Here is a 19,384-nt window from a genome sequence, read left to right as displayed (position 1 = left end):
CTCCACCACCCGACACGGCCAATCAGTAAAAAAGTGTCACGTTGACAAAAGACAAATAGTTCACTGCTCTAGCCCCACACCGGTGTGTTGAAGCGTGAAACCACAACATTTACAATTTGAGTAGCACGACGTTTCGCTGGTAATTGCATCCAGCATCATCGGGCAATTCGCCAGAATGGTGAGGCTCTGCTCTGTCTTCCGTTCTTACATATAAAAATCCTCATGTTTCGCGATCTCACCCCAAAAAACCCCTTTTATAGATAATATTGGTCACAAAAGCCCACAGGTGGAAGTTTTGGTCGATTGGTGACCGCCAGGAACGCTCTTCCATGATATATCGGAGGGATCTCTCAGTCTGTGGACATTTTAAAATGCGCCTTAAAATCTATTCATACGCTTCCGCTTATTAAACTTTTTTGAGTTCGTTTAGCAAATTATTCTTAAAATGTATTTATAGTTTTGATTTAAAGCGTTCGTGACTGCAGGGATTCATATTCTTGGTTCTTTCGGTAAAGTCACGTAGAAGGGAAATAATAAAATAAAACAATAAAATTTATACAAATATAAAACAAAAAATATTGTTTTATATTTGCATTATTAAATTTTTTATATTAAGTTCACTTGCTTGCGCGCTTACGACCGTGCAAATCTTTCAGTCGTTTTTTAACCCACTTCCTGTGATCCAATCGAGCTGACATTTTGCACACAGACTCGTTGTGCGTGACAATTTATTTTCGTGAAAATTTTTTCCGTAACTTTACACTTTTTAGGAATTTTTTTAAATATTTAATTACCAATTGCTTAATGGTGGCAGGCAATCATCTGACCCATAGGTGGCAGCCATCTCAAGCCAGAGGACGAGAGGACTCTAGCCGCCACGCATATAAAGGATTTATAGTGAAAAACTTAGTTTTTACGGGTTAATTTTTTTATTATTTCCCTTCTACGTGACTTTACCGAAAGATCCAAGAAAATTGATTTATAGTATTATATTTATGCCGAGTGTCTGCTGCTACTGTTGTCCTGTACAGCGCTTTGAGATCCTTGATGAAAACCAGCTATTATAAATGGAATTACTATTATTATGACTAACCACTGAATAGGATGGTGTTCAACTCAAATCACCGTTTGCTCGGCGGCGCGATGACGTCACTCCGGCGCGGTGACGTCACTCCGGCACGGCGGACTTTTCTCGGTTGCGTGGTGACGTCAACGCGCTGGAGGTTGGGCGGGAGGGGTCGATGACGTCATTGCCCACGTCCGGCCCCCCGCCCCCCTCCCGCAGTTGGCACAAAAAAGATGGTGGCTGCAAGTGGGGACTCGACGGAGCTCGGTTCGGTGCGCCACTGAGAAGAAGGAAAATAAAACCTCGGACGAAGTCTTCACCTCTCCACCACCACCAACCAACCAAATCACCCTCCTCCAACCTCGTTCGCGCCGCGACTGAAGGAGCGAACTTAAATGCCCGATGCAGTAAAGAGGAGAGCAGCGCGCGTCGTTTACAGAGGCGGCTCGGAGGATCGCAAAGGTGGGCCGCCCTCTCGCGTGTGTGCGGCTGTTGTTGTCTTCTTGTGTGGAAGGTGGTGGTGGTGGTGGTGATGGTGGCCGTGGCTGGTGACCGTGGTGGTGGTGGCCGTGGCTGGTGACCGTGGTGGTGGTGGTGGCCGTGGTGGTGGTGGTGGTGGTGGCCGTGGTGGTGGTGGTGGCCGTGGCTGGTGACCGTGGTGGTGGCTGGTGGCCGTGGTGGTGGTGGTAACCGTGGTGGTGGTGGTGGTGGTCGTGGTGGTGGTGACGGTGGTGGTAACCGTGGTGGTGGTGGTGGTGGTCGTGGTGGTGGTGGTGGTGGTGGTCGTGGTGGTGGTGGTGGCGCCTCACGCTCAGGCCTGGTGTGTGTCGCATGAGTCTCTCCCCCCCTCATCCCCACGTTTTAATAATTGCTCGTCTCTCTTAACAGTTACTAACAGTACCAATGTTGACGGTGTACCGCTTTACACGCGTGCTGATGATGTCTCCTTAATGATGATGATTATATACGACTGGCGAATTGCCCGATGATGCTGGATGCAATTACCAGCGAAACGTCGTACAACTCAAAAAATTGTAAATGTTGTGGTTTCACGCTTCAACACACCGGTGGGCTAAAGCAGTGAACTATTTTGTCTTTTGTCAACGTGACACTTTTTTTCTGATTGGCCGTGTCGGGTGGTGGAGGGTTACAACACTTATAAATAACGCGATCTAATTCAAAAACGTTGATTATGAACGCGCTGTTATTACAGCGGTGGTCGGTACCAACCCAAGATCCACACTGCCTCTTAAATTGTATCGCTACGAATAATTGTGCTACTAATGTTATTAATTCGCCTGTGCAGTGGTAATTGTACCGCAGCAAATGGTACTTCACATTGTTATTACTGGTAGTGGGACCACCACTCCCTTTCAGCACCATCAGCCCCCTTTTGCTCTCACTGCTAATTGCATTAATAATACTAATACCGCACTTAATATTAATACAGCTATTTACAATATTACCATTACACAATTACTATCTATGCCACCACTACCTACTACTACCAGCACCACCACAACACGACCATTATTACCGCATACATCATATCTGATGATCAGCATACATTGTACATCATCACTAATGTACACCATTTCCGTGATTGCCATCGTCACATCTAACATTCAGTATTATTACAATACTACTACATGCCACGACTGAACCTATACAATGATACAGGAACAGTTAATTTGTCACTACACTGCTTGATATTCTCCCCCACACCATGCGGTTTGTGGGGGGCTCTATCTAAAAAATAACGTGCAGTCCTTGCACCGTTCAATTGTTCTCATGCAGGTGAAGGGGGCCCATGTATATAGAGACATCATTGTCTCTGTATGGAACGGCCTATCCCTATCACGCCTCGCGTCCACTTTGCTGGGTTTTATAACCAAATAACCCTCGCTGCGCCCAAGTCTCATCGGATATCAGAAGTGTGTTCTTGGGATGGCATGGATGACCACCAGGGCTTGCCAGGTGTTGTAGGCGTAATGCTGCGAGGTGGCCGGAGGATATTGCGGTGCTCAATCACAGCCCCCTTTCGTGTGTGTAGTGCGTTTTCCTCTGGTTTCTGCGGTTTAACCCCACGAAGCCAAACGCCGATTGTGTGGGCTACGCATCCCAATGCAGTAGGACCCTCCTGAAAAAAAAAGCTTGCGCAGGGCTTTCTTTGGTAAATAATTGACATTCTTTCTAATTTGGTCCACGGACACCATACTTGAAGGTTTAGAAATATGTACTGTGTAACTATTTACTATTAAGGGGGGAAACATGGCAAAATGAACTGCGCAATGATTAGTATAACTGTCGTGGGTTTCGTCATCGGTAGCTATAATCAATCCACTTCTGGATGAATGCCTCCCCACGCCGTCACCATCTAGCATGGTCCTGCAATGTAACATTCCACCTTGCACCTGTACACGAGTTTATTTCATTGCCCCATTTCCACGGGGGATGTCCTTTCAAGCACGTTTCCTCCCTGAGCTGCCTCTCCACTGGTTTTTAAAGCAGTAGTATTTCACACCACATCTCAACATTGTCTTACATTGCCTGTCATATCCATATGCGATTTACCTGACAGCAGGTGTCGGTGGAGGTCTTTGCTCGTTAAACACTTATTGTGTACGAACAGCGTTGGTCTAGTGGACAGTGACTGCCATTATAAGGCGGAATTTCTACAATAGAGACATTGAGTTTTAATCAGAATAGTGATAATAACGCCCTAATTTATCTGGGAAAGTTTTACGAAGACCTCAAAGATGGTTTTGGAAAATGTCCTGCATTGGGATGTATGTTTATGGTAGTTGGTATTCAGAAACAAATCGGAGTAGCTATGGAAAAAAAACACATACGTATGCAAAGGGATAACACTCACATCTCCAACAGATTCAAGGATCCAATTTTCTGCTGCCATCTCTCTGCCATCTCACAATAGTCTTATCATTGTTGGAAAATATAATCAACACCTATTTAATTATCTTGATTCCTGGTTTACTGTTAAGACGCAAGTGAAAACAATCGCAATGTATTCCCTGACATGAGTAGATTGACTTGTCATTTTACAAACATGAATTATTTACCTTAAACAACCACGACTGTATTACAGTAGCATCCGACATATAACTGTACCAGTACTGTAATTTAATGGAATACGTCAAATACAGCTTATTTCTGTTCAGAACGCATTCCCTGCTTGATAAATACATTTTATGACAATATGAAGGGCAAATAAACATTGTAAATCTTTTTTACGAGGAGGATACGTTTTTTTGGAAGGACGTAAACATTTGTATTCCAAGCAATCTTCCAATCAATTCTTAATCTTCCAAATGGCACTCGAGGGTGGAGCAGTAATGTGGAGGTTGTCTTGCTGTACTATATACAGTACCAAGCGACCTAATCTTGATTCATAGCCACTGCTAACAACCGTAGCATTTGATATATTTCGCAGTTCTTGCCTCTCTCCCCCCCTCTCCCTTCACCAATCCTCACTGACCAGCGTGGTGAAGTAGATAGATAGATAGATCGTTTATTGTCATTGTCACCAGTACAACGAAATTTAAAATGCTCACCAGTCAGGGCATCATTCATAAATTTAAATTAAATAAAACAAGAAAATAAAAATAAAATTAAATGAAAGATAATCAATTTATACTATATATAAAAACAGCCCAAGTATACCCACATACCCACATAAGGTTACATTTTGTCATTGCACATCTCTATTTCACAATCAATTGTAAACACTATTACTTAATAATTAATTAGCATTATTGAGTGTGGTGATCGCTGTAGGATAAAAGCTCTGTTTGAATCTGTTTGTCCTTGTTTTGACTGATCTGAATCGTCTGCCTGATGGCAACAGCTCAAACAGTGAGTGTCCAGGGTGAGAAGAGTCCTTTATACTGGTAGGAACGAAGTGGACCAGACCACCAATAGATTAATGTGTCCGTCCGTCTGTCCGTGGGAGGGGTGGTGTTGAGGGTGGTGTTGGAAATGAAAGACTACGAGTCTTTAAATCTCACAGCGTTTCTTGTCAAAACAAACACTTTTAATTAACGTTACACTAGAATACAGTAATTTTTTCTTTAACTCCTCTATACCCGGTCGATATCTCTGTACCGGTACTAAGTATTATTCCTACCAGTCCACCCCGCAGGGTCCTGTTAATGTTCTGTGCTTTTTTGATGCAACGTGAACTGTGTAGTTCTTCCAGTGTGGGGAGATGGCAGCCGGCGATCTTTTGGGCTGTGTTGATGACCCTCTGGAGCGCTTTCCTCTGAGCCACTGTGCAGCTGGTGTACCATACACAGATGCAGTATGTAAGAATGCTCTCGATGGAGGCTCGGTAGAAGGACACCAGCAGTTTCTGTGTGATGTTATTATTCCTGAGAATTCTCAGGAAGTAAAGTCTCTGCTGGGCCTTTTTCAGAAGCTCAGTGCTGTTGGCGCTCCAGGTCAGGCCCTCCCCAATGTGGACTCCCAGGAAGCAGAAGTCTGCCACCCTCTCCACACAGTCCCCGCTGATGATTAGTGGTGGAGTGTCCGTTTTCTTTCTCCTGTAGTCTATTATGAGCTCCTTGGTCTTTGCGGTGTTAAGGAGCAGGTTGTTGCCCCTGCAGTATGCTGTCAGCCGCTCCACCTCGTCCCTGTAGGCAGACTCATCCCCCCCAGAGATGAGCCCCACCACTGTGGTGTCATCGGCGAACTTCACAATGGTGTTGCTATGGTGGACGGCGGCACAGTCATGTGTGTAGAGGGAGTAGAGCAGGGGGCTCAGTACACAGCCCTGGGGGGAGCCAGTACTGAGGCTCAGGGCTGTGGATGTATGACGGCCCACTCTGACCCTCTGTCTGCGGCCCGAGAGGAAACTATATATCCACATGCAGGTGGAATGTGGAATCCCCAGGTCGCCCAGTTTTTCCACCAGTTTGTGTGGGAGGATGGTGTTGAACGCAGAACTGTAATCCACGAAGAGCATCCGCACATAGCTCCCCTGCTGCTCCAGGTGTGACAGTGCAGCATGTAGTGCTGTGACCACGGCGTCCTCCGTGGATCGGTTTGCTCTGTAGGCAAACTGGTGGGGGTCAAGGTTTCGGGGCAAGCTTCCTATGATGTGACTCCGGACCAGTTTTTCAAAGCACTTCATCACCACTGGCGTGAGTGCTACTGGCCGGTAGTCGTTGTAGCTGTAAATGTGGGTTTTTTTGGGCAGCGGGACTATGGTGGAGGACTTTAGGCAGGTTGGTACGGTGGACTGTTCCAGAGACAGGTTGAAAATCCTTGTGAAGACTCCAGCCAGCTCGTCAGCACAGTCCCTCAGCACACGTCCCGGGACGCCATCAGGTCCCGCAGCCTTCCTCGGGTTGACGGCCCGCAGCGTGCGCCTCACCTCATACTCCTCTACTGTGAGGTTTAAGCTGCTGTGGACCGTGAGGTTTGGTGATGCTGTCCCTTGTGGTGTCACCTCAAAGCGGGCAAAGAAGAGGTTCAACTCCTCTGCCAGAGCGTTGTCACCATCAGCAGCTCCGCGGTTGGCCCTGTAGTTGGTGAGGTGCTGGACTCCCTGCCACACCTGCCTGCTGTCGTGACTGTCCAGGCGTTCCTCAATCCTCCTCCTGTAGTCTGCTTTGGCCTTGCGGATGCCTCTCTTCAGGTTAGCTCGGGCTGTACTGTAGAGAGCTTTGTCTCCGGAGTTGAAGGCGATATTCCTCTCCTTCAGCAGTTGCTGGACCTCCCGGGTCAAACAACCCTTATGACCTACATGGAATGGGCAGGCCTTCATCCAGTAATTGACAATGAACTGACAATTATTCTGTATTTAAATATAACAATTTCATAATAAAACTGAATTGTAAACCAAGTAATTTATTGGTGTCCTTAACACAAGGCCATCCACTCCCAACTGTCTACAGACATTAATCTTGGCTTGTATAAAAAAGAGAATATATTTTTAACTGTATTGCAAATACTGATCAGGGTTCCATACTTAAGATAACAGACTGTATGACCCTCCAAAGGAAAAAAAACCTAAAACATTTGTTTAGGCTGGCATTCACAGATGAAAACTAAATTAATGGTACAAAATGTATGGTCTTAGATTACAATTATTATTTAAATTGCGTGGGTTTTAAAATTTGTTTTAAGGAAGCTTCCTTTAAATAAATAAAGTTATTTTTGATTGATGCCCTGTATGTGAGTGGTCGCTGCAGTGTGCCCCCATGGACTGTAACAGACACAAGGGCAGGGGAGGAATTTTGGATGAACTGCTGTATATGGGGCCCATGACCAAATCACCCGGAATGTGCCCGATCACGTCACACTTCTAAAGCGAAATGGGGTTGTGAGCCGGGATAGTGCTTGGATGGGCCACTACCAACATATACAACAGGTGGTATAGGCTACTGGCGGGGATATATTGTGGGCAGCAGAGTGCAGTGCAGTAAATGCCATTGTTGTACCGTATGTGTCCTCACATCTATGATAACTGCTACCACCAACCCACACTGATCAGCAGTGGGTTAACAAAGTGGCTCTATATATTTAATGTATATGGGATCGAAGATTAGAAATGAAAAAAAATCTCAGGGCGACATCTGCCTCCATTGTGGAAGTCATGTTATGTGATTAGTGTCATCCGTGTGAAGGCTAGAAATGTATAAAAGAGATAAAGGCATGAATATGAAGGCGTAAGGATATTCCTCCTTGCCATCCAATTAATTGGTACGATTCAGGGTTGCAATTGAATTGTTGGCCTATTGCAGGTGATGTACAAGTTTTGGCGATGTCGCCTGGGATACGTACAAATCAGTGCTCTGCGTCACACATTACAACTGACATTGATGTTGTGGTAATTAAATGTTAAGCAGGTAATAGTGAGTTGGTCCACCATGCTTTACCACGCTGATCAATGCGAGTTGGTGAAGGGAGGGGGATGCTTAGGACCGGTTCAGATATTATTCGCCACCGATGTGAACCATGGCCATGAATTGAACTCTGATCGCTGGGTTCATAATGCAGTGTGCCAACCACTGTCCCTGCAACTTCACCCCCATTGTTCTATGCACGAGGAGCATTTCACTTCAAAGATGCATTTCCATATTTAATCTTTATTTTGAGCAACGTGCATTGGAATGCATGTCTCATATTTATATGGTTTTTCTGTTCGAGTTAGTAAACTTTAATTTATAGTGTTTCTGAACGCATGAATTGAATCTTAATAATTTTGAAGGTGCCTTAGTTTGTTGGCCTGTGTGCGGATAGATTATTTGATATGTGCTTGCATGCGTACACAAGTCCAGTGACTGCTCGTGACTGTGTAGTACTCCGTTATGTACAGACACTTATATATGAAGCAGTAATATAAATTAATGTAAAGTGTCTGCCAGGCCTGGTGGGATGACTCGTATAGATAAATGAAAACAATTGCGTCTGATTTTACGCCGTTGCTAATTATTCTTAAAGCCGCTCATAAAGGCTTGTTTAATTTTAATAATACCGTTTAAACTAATTCCATTAGAACGGTTATAACAGCATTATAATTATTCATACATCATTCAAACGAATTGCGTAATGTTTCATATTACACGGTAGTTGCACTTCTATAAAATTTATGAGAGCTCATAAAATACTTTCAGGCCTGGTCCTTGTACAACAATTTATTTTCCAGCTTGGCAATCAGAGCCAGTGTCACCATGAATTTCACTGCATGGCTGTTCTGTTTTTTGTTCACACCCGTTTTTTGTCATTGCTGCTTGTGGTGTTATGCATCACTATTACGAGTGACAGCGTGGCAGAGGTGTGCATTAACATGGTCCTCCCGTTTTATGGGACAGCCAGTAATGACTATGGGTTTTACACTGGCGGTATGCTAAAATTAATGCAGAAAAAGTCAACCTTGATGAATAGTCGCAATGAGCACTTTCTGTCTGTATAAAAAAATAACCTAAGGTCAATGTTGCCTCCAACCCTATTCTTTGTCAAATGACAGGCAGCAGATTTTAGCCACTGGTGGTTCCTCTACTTGTGCGTTTCCACAACCACTTCACACTATGCTGGAGCCTATATTTTGGTGACCGAGTTCAATCAAGGGCCGCCACAGCATGCAGACTATCAGTCTCCATTCCAGAAGCATGAATGAGAGAGTTCGTGGTCTCACTTCCACCTCCTGCTGTGTTCCCTCCATTCCTCCTGCTTTCTGCATGACCACCCCTGCCCTCATCCTAGCTACTGTGGCCTGGTGTCTCACCTGGGCAGGGGGTGTGCTTTTGTTGGGTAGGGATCACGCTGAAGTTAGGGTGGTGGTAATGGTTGGAATGCGGTGTTTAAAAATGTATTTGTAGTCCACAACATGTCCTCCTCCTGTCATGTTGGTAGTGGGGGTTGTTTGACCATACTTCACTGTGCTGGTTAGTGTGGGTTGGTGAATTAGGGGAGAGGGTGGTAGAACTGGTTTAAATATAACTCGTCACTAACGTTAGCTATGGCCACAAATATAAGGTCACTGGGTTTGTAGTACACCGAACAAACCAGTGCACCACTGCTTTGTGCCAGTGTTGCAAAACGTAGTCACAAAAATAATGTAATGTTGGTTGGCTTTGCGTTTTGGGTATGTTAAGTGAAAACGTCTTTTAACTTTTGCTGTGTTTTAAAACACACATGGCCAAATGGTTGAGCGAGGTGCAAGATATCACAATGTCGCATTTTTCTGCCAAGGTGACCCCATAATGTCAAGACCAGTTTCTATGGTTCTCCTGACTAAGAGGTAGGCCATCACTCTGGCAAGGAATCTCTTGGACCACAGTTCTGACTTGCTTATGAAATGAGGCTGCTTCAAAAACTTAGCCCAAAAACCGCTAGTTTCTGGAATCCACTTAATGCACCATGATAATGAGCTATAATTCCTTTTGACACGATGGTGTGAAAAGTGACCTTGGAAAAAACAAGCCGGTGAAAATCTATATTCCTGCCAACTTGTGATATGGCCATGACTCCTTATCCTACTACCTTCAGCTCAAGGCACACACACACCATATAAATTGCCATTGAGAGTGCTTTTAGCGAGTGTGGATCATCTATTCCAGCTGGCATGGCATACATTGTCCGTGTGTGTGAGGCAGTTGTAGAGATAGCACCACACATGTCTAGCCTCATTCCTCATCATACTGTGGATGTTCACGAGCCGAATTTCAGTCGACACTGAACTTAGGCTGGGTCAGCCTAAGAGCGGCCCTGGACTGGAACATCTATCAAATTGTGCATGGTATAAATCACAACAAGTGGCCTGATTAATGAGGGGAGAATTCTCTGTCTTTGTGAAATGTTTATGCAGTGAAGACTATTCACAGTCACCATGTTGTTGCTCATTCTACTTATTTGTGTGTCTATCATGAGGAATGGGTGGATCGCATAATATGCTATGCAGTGGAAGCCAATCCCAATTAAAATGTAGTAGATGTGGATGATGCCACAGAGGCATGACGTAACTCCTACTCATGAATGTGGAGCCAACCAATTGAGTCCTTATTCGCCCCTTTCCCACCTCTGCAAATCTATCACAGTGTGTTGATGTCCACCTGCGAAGTTCTGGACAGCTTCACGTTGTTTGCTAAATCCCCTCTGCAACTTCTCAAGGGGTTTCTGAAATCTGCAGCTGCAGTGGAGCACAGATGTTCTCCCTTCACATATTACACACGTGTCTCAAGGTCAAGGTCGAGTTGTTGGTCCTATGACTCCCCACCATTGCAACTTTCTATCAGACCGAACAGCTTTGCACACGAGGTTCCTACACCTCCTAATGCACGTTGCACAGTTGGTAATGGAGCTCCCAGGATTGCCTTTCCAGTGTCCTCCAATCTGGCTTAATGTTTCCTCTTGCTTGCCCATCTTTGCTACTCCAGCGCCTATCTAGGCAGCTTGCCCTTCTTCAGCCTGCATGTCATCATGATTTAGTGTTACTCCAGAAGGAAGGATTTTTATGCTCTGGCTGAACCAAACATTTGGCCAGATTATACTCGGAGCGAACCAACTGAAGCGGAATAAAAACACGCATGGATACACATACAAATGCATATACAAAAACAACAACCTCCATTTGCTACTGAATGGTGTTGATGTCACCATGGTGCTTGTGCCATGCTAGGTTAACTTTCGAGGCGCCGTGACGTGGCCAAAGCTCGCTCACCAGAGGTCACGGAAAAGGCGTGGATGTTTTAGGTTAACTGACCAAGGAAGACTGGTGAATGCGCAACCTGTACTCCTACCCGTCAGCTTGCTATGTTTTAGCAGCCTCGTGTTTGCTCTCCTTGGCTGCGAGCATCAAGCCTCTGCATCCGCTTATTTCTGAAGGACAACTGCTGCATCCTTCAGTCCCACAATTGTTTATGTAGATTTATAACTTGGATAGCTGAATTAACACCACCAAGTACGCACTTGAGGCTGAGTCGACCTAGTGGAGGCCCAGGACTGTTTTCATATAATCGCCCCTAGTGTTGATCGTGAGCTGAAATCGATCTCTAGTCGCTGGGTTTGAAGTGCACGCACGAACCGCTGTGCTACCACACACCGTGCCGGTCTTTGGGAGTTTTTTTAACCATACTTCACCAACCTGCTAAGTGAGGGTTGGTGGGCTTTTAGTGTGTCGACACGCATATTCGTGCTACCACAGTGTGTACCCACCCTGAGCCCTGCCCCCTAGGTCCATTCACTTTCATTGTTATGCACGGAGTCATAATAGGTTAATTACCTGCGGGTATCAGAGCGAGGAAGAAAAACACGATTCCGGTTTACTAACATAGGGTTGTAACTGGCCGAATTTAACATTGTGTGCTCGTCTTTACAAAAAAGGGTTAAACATTATTATTCTGTGGCAGCGGAGTAAATGGTATTCGTAAAAAGGTGAAAAAGAAAGTTTTACAAAAGGGACTTAATTTCAACCCTTTATTTAGATCAAAAACAATGTAACGCGTACTTTGATGTTTTTACTACCAAACCTCTCGAAGGGCAAAATACTGCAGTGAAGATGAAGAGGAATGCGATGAGGGTGAACATCGGACGTAACCTCTTGATATCAGCGAAAGCGACACTTGTCACTTAACTCTGCTCCTGTGATTCAGATAAAAAAAAATATCGCTCGGTTACTTCGCTTGGGTCGAGATATCCTTTCTTCGCCGTTGAATAAAATATTTTTTTTCGTACTGAAAATTATAGGCATTAAAAATATAATGAATTGCGTGTATAGATATATTTCTAAATCATGTGGTGAGTCGGTTTTGTTAAATACTTGTGGCGTGAAGCAGTGGCACAGTTGTTTGAGCACTGTTCTAAACTGATCGCCCCTAGTTCGATACCTGGCCATATATAACACCAGTGGCCCAATCCAGCCCCCCACCCAACAAGATTGTCAAATTTACAAAGATATTATTGATACATGCCAATGAATTGATCAAATTCAGATTTGAACAATAATTAATCAAACATCATCTAAGAACTTACGGATGAAGGCAACCCCCACGCTGCCGTCATCTCTCAGGCTCTCGTGATGCAACAATCCAATCTTTAACTCTGACACACACGAGTTGATTTTATTGCTCCCTCACCGTGGTGGACATCATGTAATGCATATCCCATCCATTGCCTGCCACTGTGGTTTGTCTCGACCACTGGCCGTCATCCCTAATAATAATATTGCATGGCCTTTAATCTATATATATAAAATCGTGAATCTGTCTGTCTGTATGTGTGTCTGTGTGTCTCCGGACCATACGCACTTTCATTGGACGCCGGTTGCCCCTGCCAACGGCTAGCGACGCCTTCGCCGCTTTCATTGGACCTGGCAACGGCTAGCGACGCCTTCGCCAAGGGCTGCAGTTTCATTGGACGGCGGTTGCCCCTGCCAACGGCTAGCCACGCCTTCGCCACTTTCATAGGCTCCGTAATTAATTAAATAATAGCCATTACTCTGTATTGTTCGAGCGCTAGGGGGGGGGGGGGGACCGGCACCCGTACCCAGCGTCAGCCGGGTGGGAAAATCAGGCGAGGCGGGAGGCTCTGCACGGTGCTAGGCCTCGACACCCACCACGCGAATCTAAGGTAAATTCATAAAAGTTTCACGTCCTCTACAGAGTCGTGAGGGAGGGAGAGTGGCGAGGGAGGGAGAGTGGCGAGGGAGGGACTCAGCCTCAAAACGAGTAACTGGTGTGGCGTTTTCACATCGGCACTGGGGAGACAAAGGCGGCCGGGCGTGGTGGATCCAAGTCCCGGGCGAAGCCGGCTCATGTCTATGTGTGTATGTGTTTATGTGTATGTCTGTGTGTCTCTATGTATGTGTGTATGTATGTGTGTGTATGTGTTTGTGTGTTTATGTGTGTGTGTATGTATGTCGGTTTTTTTATGTGTTTATGTGTATGTCTGCGTGTCTGTATGTATGTGTGTATGTACGTGTGTGTGTGTTTGTGTGTATGTATGTGTGTATGTACGTGTGTGTGTGTTTGTGTGTATGTATGTGTGTTTGTATCTATGTGTGTGTGTTTTTCTGTGTATGTATGTGTGTGTATGTATGTGTGTTATGTGTCTGTCTGTGTGTCTGCATGTATGTGTGTATTGTGTATGTGTTTGTGTGTATGTATGTGTGTGTTTGTGTGTATGTGTATGTCTCTGTGTATGTATGTATGTGTGTGTATGTGTGTGTATGTGTTTGTGTGTATGTGTGTGCATGTATGTGTGTGTATGTCTTTGTATGTGTTTGTGTGTTTACGCTCGCATTACACAAATGTGTTGCAGCTCTAAGGCGTTCCTTGCGCAGCATTTCCGCTTTATTATTTCAGTCGTTTACTGGCGTACGCACCCTCACAGTCGTGTGTGTCTGCAGCAAGCGCGTGTATGTGTACCTATGGACGCGCGCGCGTGTGTTGTGTAGGGGAAACGGTAGTGTAGTGGTTAGCGTGCTGTCTGTGTCTGTGTGTGTGTCTGTGTGTGTGTCTGTGTGTGTGCGTGTGTGGTGTGTGGGGAGCGGTAGTGTAGTGGTTAGCGTGCTGTCTGTGTGTCTGTGTGTGTGTCTGTCTGTGTGTGTCTGCGTGTGTCTGTGTCTGTGTGTGTGTCTGTGCGTGTGTGGTGTGTGAGGAGCGGTGGGTGTAGTGGTTAACGCTACGCTGCGCTACAAACCCGGCGAACCGAGTTCGATTCCCGCTCACGGCCACCACCGGTGACGATTATTTGAACCTCCCCTAGGTCGACTCAGTCTCAAACGATTAACTGGTGTGGCGTATTAACATCGCCACTGGGGAGACAAAGGCGGCCGGGCGTGAGTGGTGAGGGAGGGAGAATGGTGAGGGAGGGAAAGTGGTGAAGGAGGGAGAGTGGTGAGGGAGGGAGAGTGGTGAGGGAGGCAGAGTGGTGAGGGAGGGACTCTGCCTCAAAACGAGTAACTGGTGTGGCGTATTAACATCGCCACTGGGGAGACAAAGGCGGCCGGTCGTGGTGGATACAAGTCCCGGGCGAAGCCGGGTAGTACAGCTAGTCACCTTTACAATCATCCACGGGTCGTCTTTAAAGCTACGAAACTCTACCTGCATACTTAACTCACGATACATATACCTGTGTTGAGCTGCTCCTACCGTCTAAAACTTTCCTATCAAGCATCCATATAACTGCTTAATCACACAATTGTAGTAAACTTACCTTCACTCTGCTGACCTACACGACAATAATATTATTCTATCATACATGTATACCAGCAAATTGAAATGACTCCTTAATTCCAAACTACGCTGCCAAGATGCAGGGCTACATTGTGGGCTTCACAAGGCAGTACAGAAAAATCCATTATTGTACTGTACTGCTATGCTTCCACATATACTCCTGACGTTCAACCCACACTGACCAGCGCTGTGAAGTAGGGTCAAATAACCCTGATAACCCTAATGGCATGGCCCTCACCCAGCAGTCGACTGACAAAAGGAGTGTACAGGTACATTTACATTTTGTAAAGATATAAGCTACTTTCCAATATCTTAGGCAAGCCTGTAAAATGTTCGTATTCTTTTGTGTCTATGAAAGTAAAAACTCTGGTTTTCCAGTTTTTGGAGACAAGTAAGCCTGAAAGAGTCCTAGAAGCTGACTTTGTTTTGAGTGGCTTTAGCCAAGCTACCTCTTTCCAATACCCACCCCCTCCAAAATGTTTACCAGCCTCAAGGATAGCCAGCAGTGGAATTACAGAGGGCTAGAAATAGTTCTTTTTTTACAATTTAAAGTACCTGTGTTATTTTGCATCACAGTGCTTTTCGCATAGGTTTCCATGTAAAATTGAGTTTCTCTTTCCCCTGTTTACAGCCCTGAAGTCAGTGGTATGAGACATTTCACATTCCTGTGGCAGGGCAAGTTAATGAATAGGACAACCGCTGTTGTACTTCCCCACAAAGAGGAGGTGTATTCATTTTATGGACCCCAGAGTGATGAAGGGCTGAGTTGACACCCGACCGGGATTTGAACTCTCGGCTTGCGCACTGTAACCGCTGTGCCACCCGTTGCTTAGGCGTTACCCTTAAAGTTGTCAATCTGACATCCGCTCTTTCCAAAAAAATTTATTTTTCTGGCGAGAGTAAGATTGTCCTTAATTTTTTTTGGTTGGCATTGAACAAACTTGTTTAAAAATGTTATGCATTACGCTCCCCTTTATAATAATATCACTTATTTATAACGATACAGCGTAGGTTTCTGCAGTTGTGCTGTAGAGACCTATAATTAAGAATTATTTACAGTAGATCGTCAATCTACTGCTGGATGAACGCCTCTTCCCTGTGCTGTGCTGGTCAAATGGGTTGCGTAACCATACTTCACCAGGCTGATCAGCGTGGGTTTGTAAAGTTGGGGTCCTGGTCCAGTTTAAATGTTACTCATCACTAGTGCTAGCAGCTGTGTCTGGGAATTGAACAATGGGCTACTGGGTTCGTAGCGCAGTACATTCGCCACTGCTCTACTTTTCCTAAAATTCCACTAAACGCCCCTCCCCCCCCAGATATTTGTATAGATATGTAAGCAGAGTGTGCTGATGGCTGCTGATAAATATTTATGCCGCCAATGTCAAATGTGCTCTCAAGGCTGCATGAAGCCAGAAAACACATTTTAGTTTGGCTCACAGCCACAAGAAGATTTGTGGGACCAACAAGACCCCGGCGATCTGAGTTGGATTCCCGCTCATGGCCAACGCCAGTGATTATTATCTGAACTCGTTCTGGGCCTACCTTAGGTCAACTCGGCATCAAATGAGTACCTGGTGTGCGGTGTGCAAACATCACCACTCGGGAGACAAAGGCAGCCGGGCGTGGTTCTGGCCACCCACCCCCTCGTGTGATGCGCCAGCCTTCATACGTGCTCGCAAACAGCACGTGCCCCAACAGTCTGTTCAGGGCTACACAGGGGATATTTTTCTTTGTAACAGGGGTGTCGTGATGTATTGACTCGATTAGTATCAAATATTAAGCTTACGACATTTCCATTTTATCGCTTATTTAACATATTGCGCCCATCATATATTGTTTACAATAAAATGCAATGTTAATGAATAATTTTTAGATTGATTTTGAATTGTGGCAAGTGCACTACTACCATCATAGTCCTTTGATAATTTTAGGTTTGGAGGATGATGGCCCCGGTGCAGTGACATTGCCAAGCAATAAGACCATTTTTGCAAGTTACTAAAATTGAGCAACCACATGGCACCATAGTCCCCCGATTTGCAGAACATACTCTTTCGTGAAGCGTAGCACTTTTATGATAGCCTTGCACTAAAATAATAGTGCGAATACCGAATTTACATACTACTTTATAAAGGGTTAATGCGAGACTATCCACTGGGTGCCACTATGGCTACATACGGTGAAAAAGAAGTACAGCAACCATACTACATTCACCACAGTGTTAAAAAAGGAAGACATTCTTGGATCGAATCACAACCCTGAATTGTGACTTTTCATTCCATTGCGAGTGGAAATTATTCGGGAAGCAGGCAGTGGGGGGAGGGGGGGTTGGGGGGTGCTCTCGTGCGGCGAGGGGGGTCTCCCCTCGTGTGTACTGAGTGGTACAAATCCCAAATGTATTTCATTATTAATTGATATATATATATATTTGTGTGTGTGCGTGCGTGCCCTCAATGTGACTCCACAGGGGCAGCAGCATGGCGAGCTCGTCAGACAGTGAAGAGGAGCCCTACTACCCCGACTCTGAGGACATGCAGGATGTGAGCCTCTCGCTCGGCGGCGGGGCCGAGTGGCCCGGCGCTATCGCGGCGTTGGAGGCAGGTGGGGAGGCCATGGATGTGGAGGAGTTGGCCGACAGGCCAGGCCTGGGGCTTTGTGGAGCGGTGCAGCAGCAACAGCAGCACGAGCGATCGGTTTGGGAGCTCCCGGAGGAGCTCCTGGAGTACATCCTGGCATTCCTGTCTCCCTACCAGCAGCACAAGACGGCCGCACTTGTGTGCAAGCAGTGGCACCGCCTCATTAAAGGTTGGTCTGCTCAACGGCCAGCAGCAACACCACGTTCTCCAGATAACACGCACATTTTTTTCCCCTCCTGTATTTTAAAGCAAGAGTTGGCATAGTTGTTGTCTTATAATCCAGAGCGGGGGTGCCCAATCTGTTACAGACCAAGAGCAAAAAAGTACCCATGAGTTCTGCAAAGAGCCAAGTGTGTGTACATATATATAAACAGTTTTTGGCATTGGGAAACATCATTCTTTGCTCCTCTGATAATGTTCTCCATTATGCCCCTTCGATAGAGGGGTATGTGGTGGATTAAAGAGATGCATGTGGCTTGGGAGACGCCGTTTGGCCACCGCTGATCCAGCGGATACATTGTCTTCTGGAAGATGTGTAGTAATCGAATGTCTCACAATTATTTTCTGGATGACTTTTCTCCATTTGCAATGCAGAATTCCGTAAGGGCAGGGAACCACCACCAGCCATTCAGAATCATCTTTCAAAAGATATCTATCCCCCTTTTAAGTAGCACATTCATTTTCATCTTCTGTAAGATGGCTCTCCAATAGCAACGTTTTTTTTTCTAATTAACTTTAGAGTATTTTTCATTGAATTATAAGACACTTTAGCAAAATAAATACCACATTTTAGGGTGCATTATGCATTCGACATTGCGGCAACGCTGCGTAGGTTTTTGTTCGTGGTATAAAGAAACACGAGAGCAGACAGAAGGACAGAGATAAGGAGACAAAAAGAAACAAATAAAGATCAGAGATTTGAGGGAACAGGAGGAAAGATGGGGGGGCGAATTGAGAGAGGCACTGAACGGGAGATATGGGAGGGATACCAGAAGAAAAGATGTAGAGATGTGGATAGCTAAACCAAAGGAGATGTATGTATATCGAACTTCCTTTGCACCGTACGTAGCCAAATTGTGTTAATCGGAGGTGCGGGGAAGGGCAACAAACTGTTCTAAAGAATCTTTATTTGAAGCTTTCGTGACTGCAGGAATCCATACTCTTTGGTTCTTTCGGTAAAGTCACGTAGGTAGAAAATAAAATAAATCACGACGTTTCGGGCACAACACAAGCGTCCATCATCAGGTGGGAAAGGGTCACAAGCTCCTGTTGGAGGAACACTGATTTAGAGTTTAATTTCACGGTCGAATGGGTGTAATCCAATGTGTGCTGTTCTGCTATAGCAGAACGTGCGGCATTGTGGGTGTGATTCGACTTTTATATTTATGTTGAACTTTTTTCGCACCGTATATCGGCAATCTTGCTTCTTGGAGGTGTGGGACATGGTTCTTTGGTGTGATGCAATTCGGGTGTGCTCTTCAGTGTGGCGTGTGTTGTTGTTGTTGTCTGGCCTGGTCATCTAACAGCAGGTGCGTGTTCGTGTGTGTGCATTGCAGGTGTTGCACGGCAGTGCTACCACGGGTTTATTCGAGCTGTGCAGGACGGACGCATTCAGTGGGAGAGTCGTACATACCCCTATCCCGGCACACCCATCACGCAGCGCTTCTCTCACAGTAAGAGTCGCGCATGCGCACACACATGCACAAACGTGATCATATTGTGTTGCTTGATCACAACTCTTGCCCACTGCTACTCGCACAGAATAATGTACACACCTGAAAAAGTTGTCCTGCATTTGCACATCTGTCACAGGTCTTTTCTTTCACGTGGTTCTTGTTTGGCAAAGATTACTTTCAAATGGCAGAGCGGGTAGGACAGTGCTGCCCTCTTGTGTGTGGACCATAGACCACTTAAAGGGATCTCGGACATAGCTCTTATATCTGCTTCCGTGGGCCGTTCTCTAACACGAAGGGTTTGACTTCTGCGCG

The 19,384-nt window shown here is 45.5% G+C and overlaps 1 protein-coding gene across 1 annotated transcript in view; it reads left to right on the top strand.

The window, feature by feature from the left end:
• The first annotated feature begins 1,297 nt into the window (after positions 1–1,297).
• FBXO42 (F-box protein 42) overlaps positions 1,298–19,384 on the top strand; it is a 32,162-nt gene continuing 14,075 nt past the window's right edge. Inside the window, 3 exon segments of the mRNA XM_061567908.1 lie at positions 1,298–1,528; positions 17,228–17,565; positions 18,953–19,069. Of these exon segments, the coding sequence (XP_061423892.1) occupies positions 17,238–17,565; positions 18,953–19,069 (445 nt within the window). The 5' untranslated portion in view covers positions 1,298–1,528; positions 17,228–17,237.

Source organism: Lethenteron reissneri, chromosome 40, assembly GCF_015708825.2.
Source record: "Lethenteron reissneri isolate LAM-NWPU_2019-01 chromosome 40, ASM1570882v1, whole genome shotgun sequence".
Classification (NCBI taxonomy): domain Eukaryota; kingdom Metazoa; phylum Chordata; class Hyperoartia; order Petromyzontiformes; family Petromyzontidae; genus Lethenteron; species Lethenteron reissneri.
The sequence above is the reverse complement of the archived record's forward strand: the minus strand, read 5'-3'. Positions and strand labels throughout refer to the sequence as shown.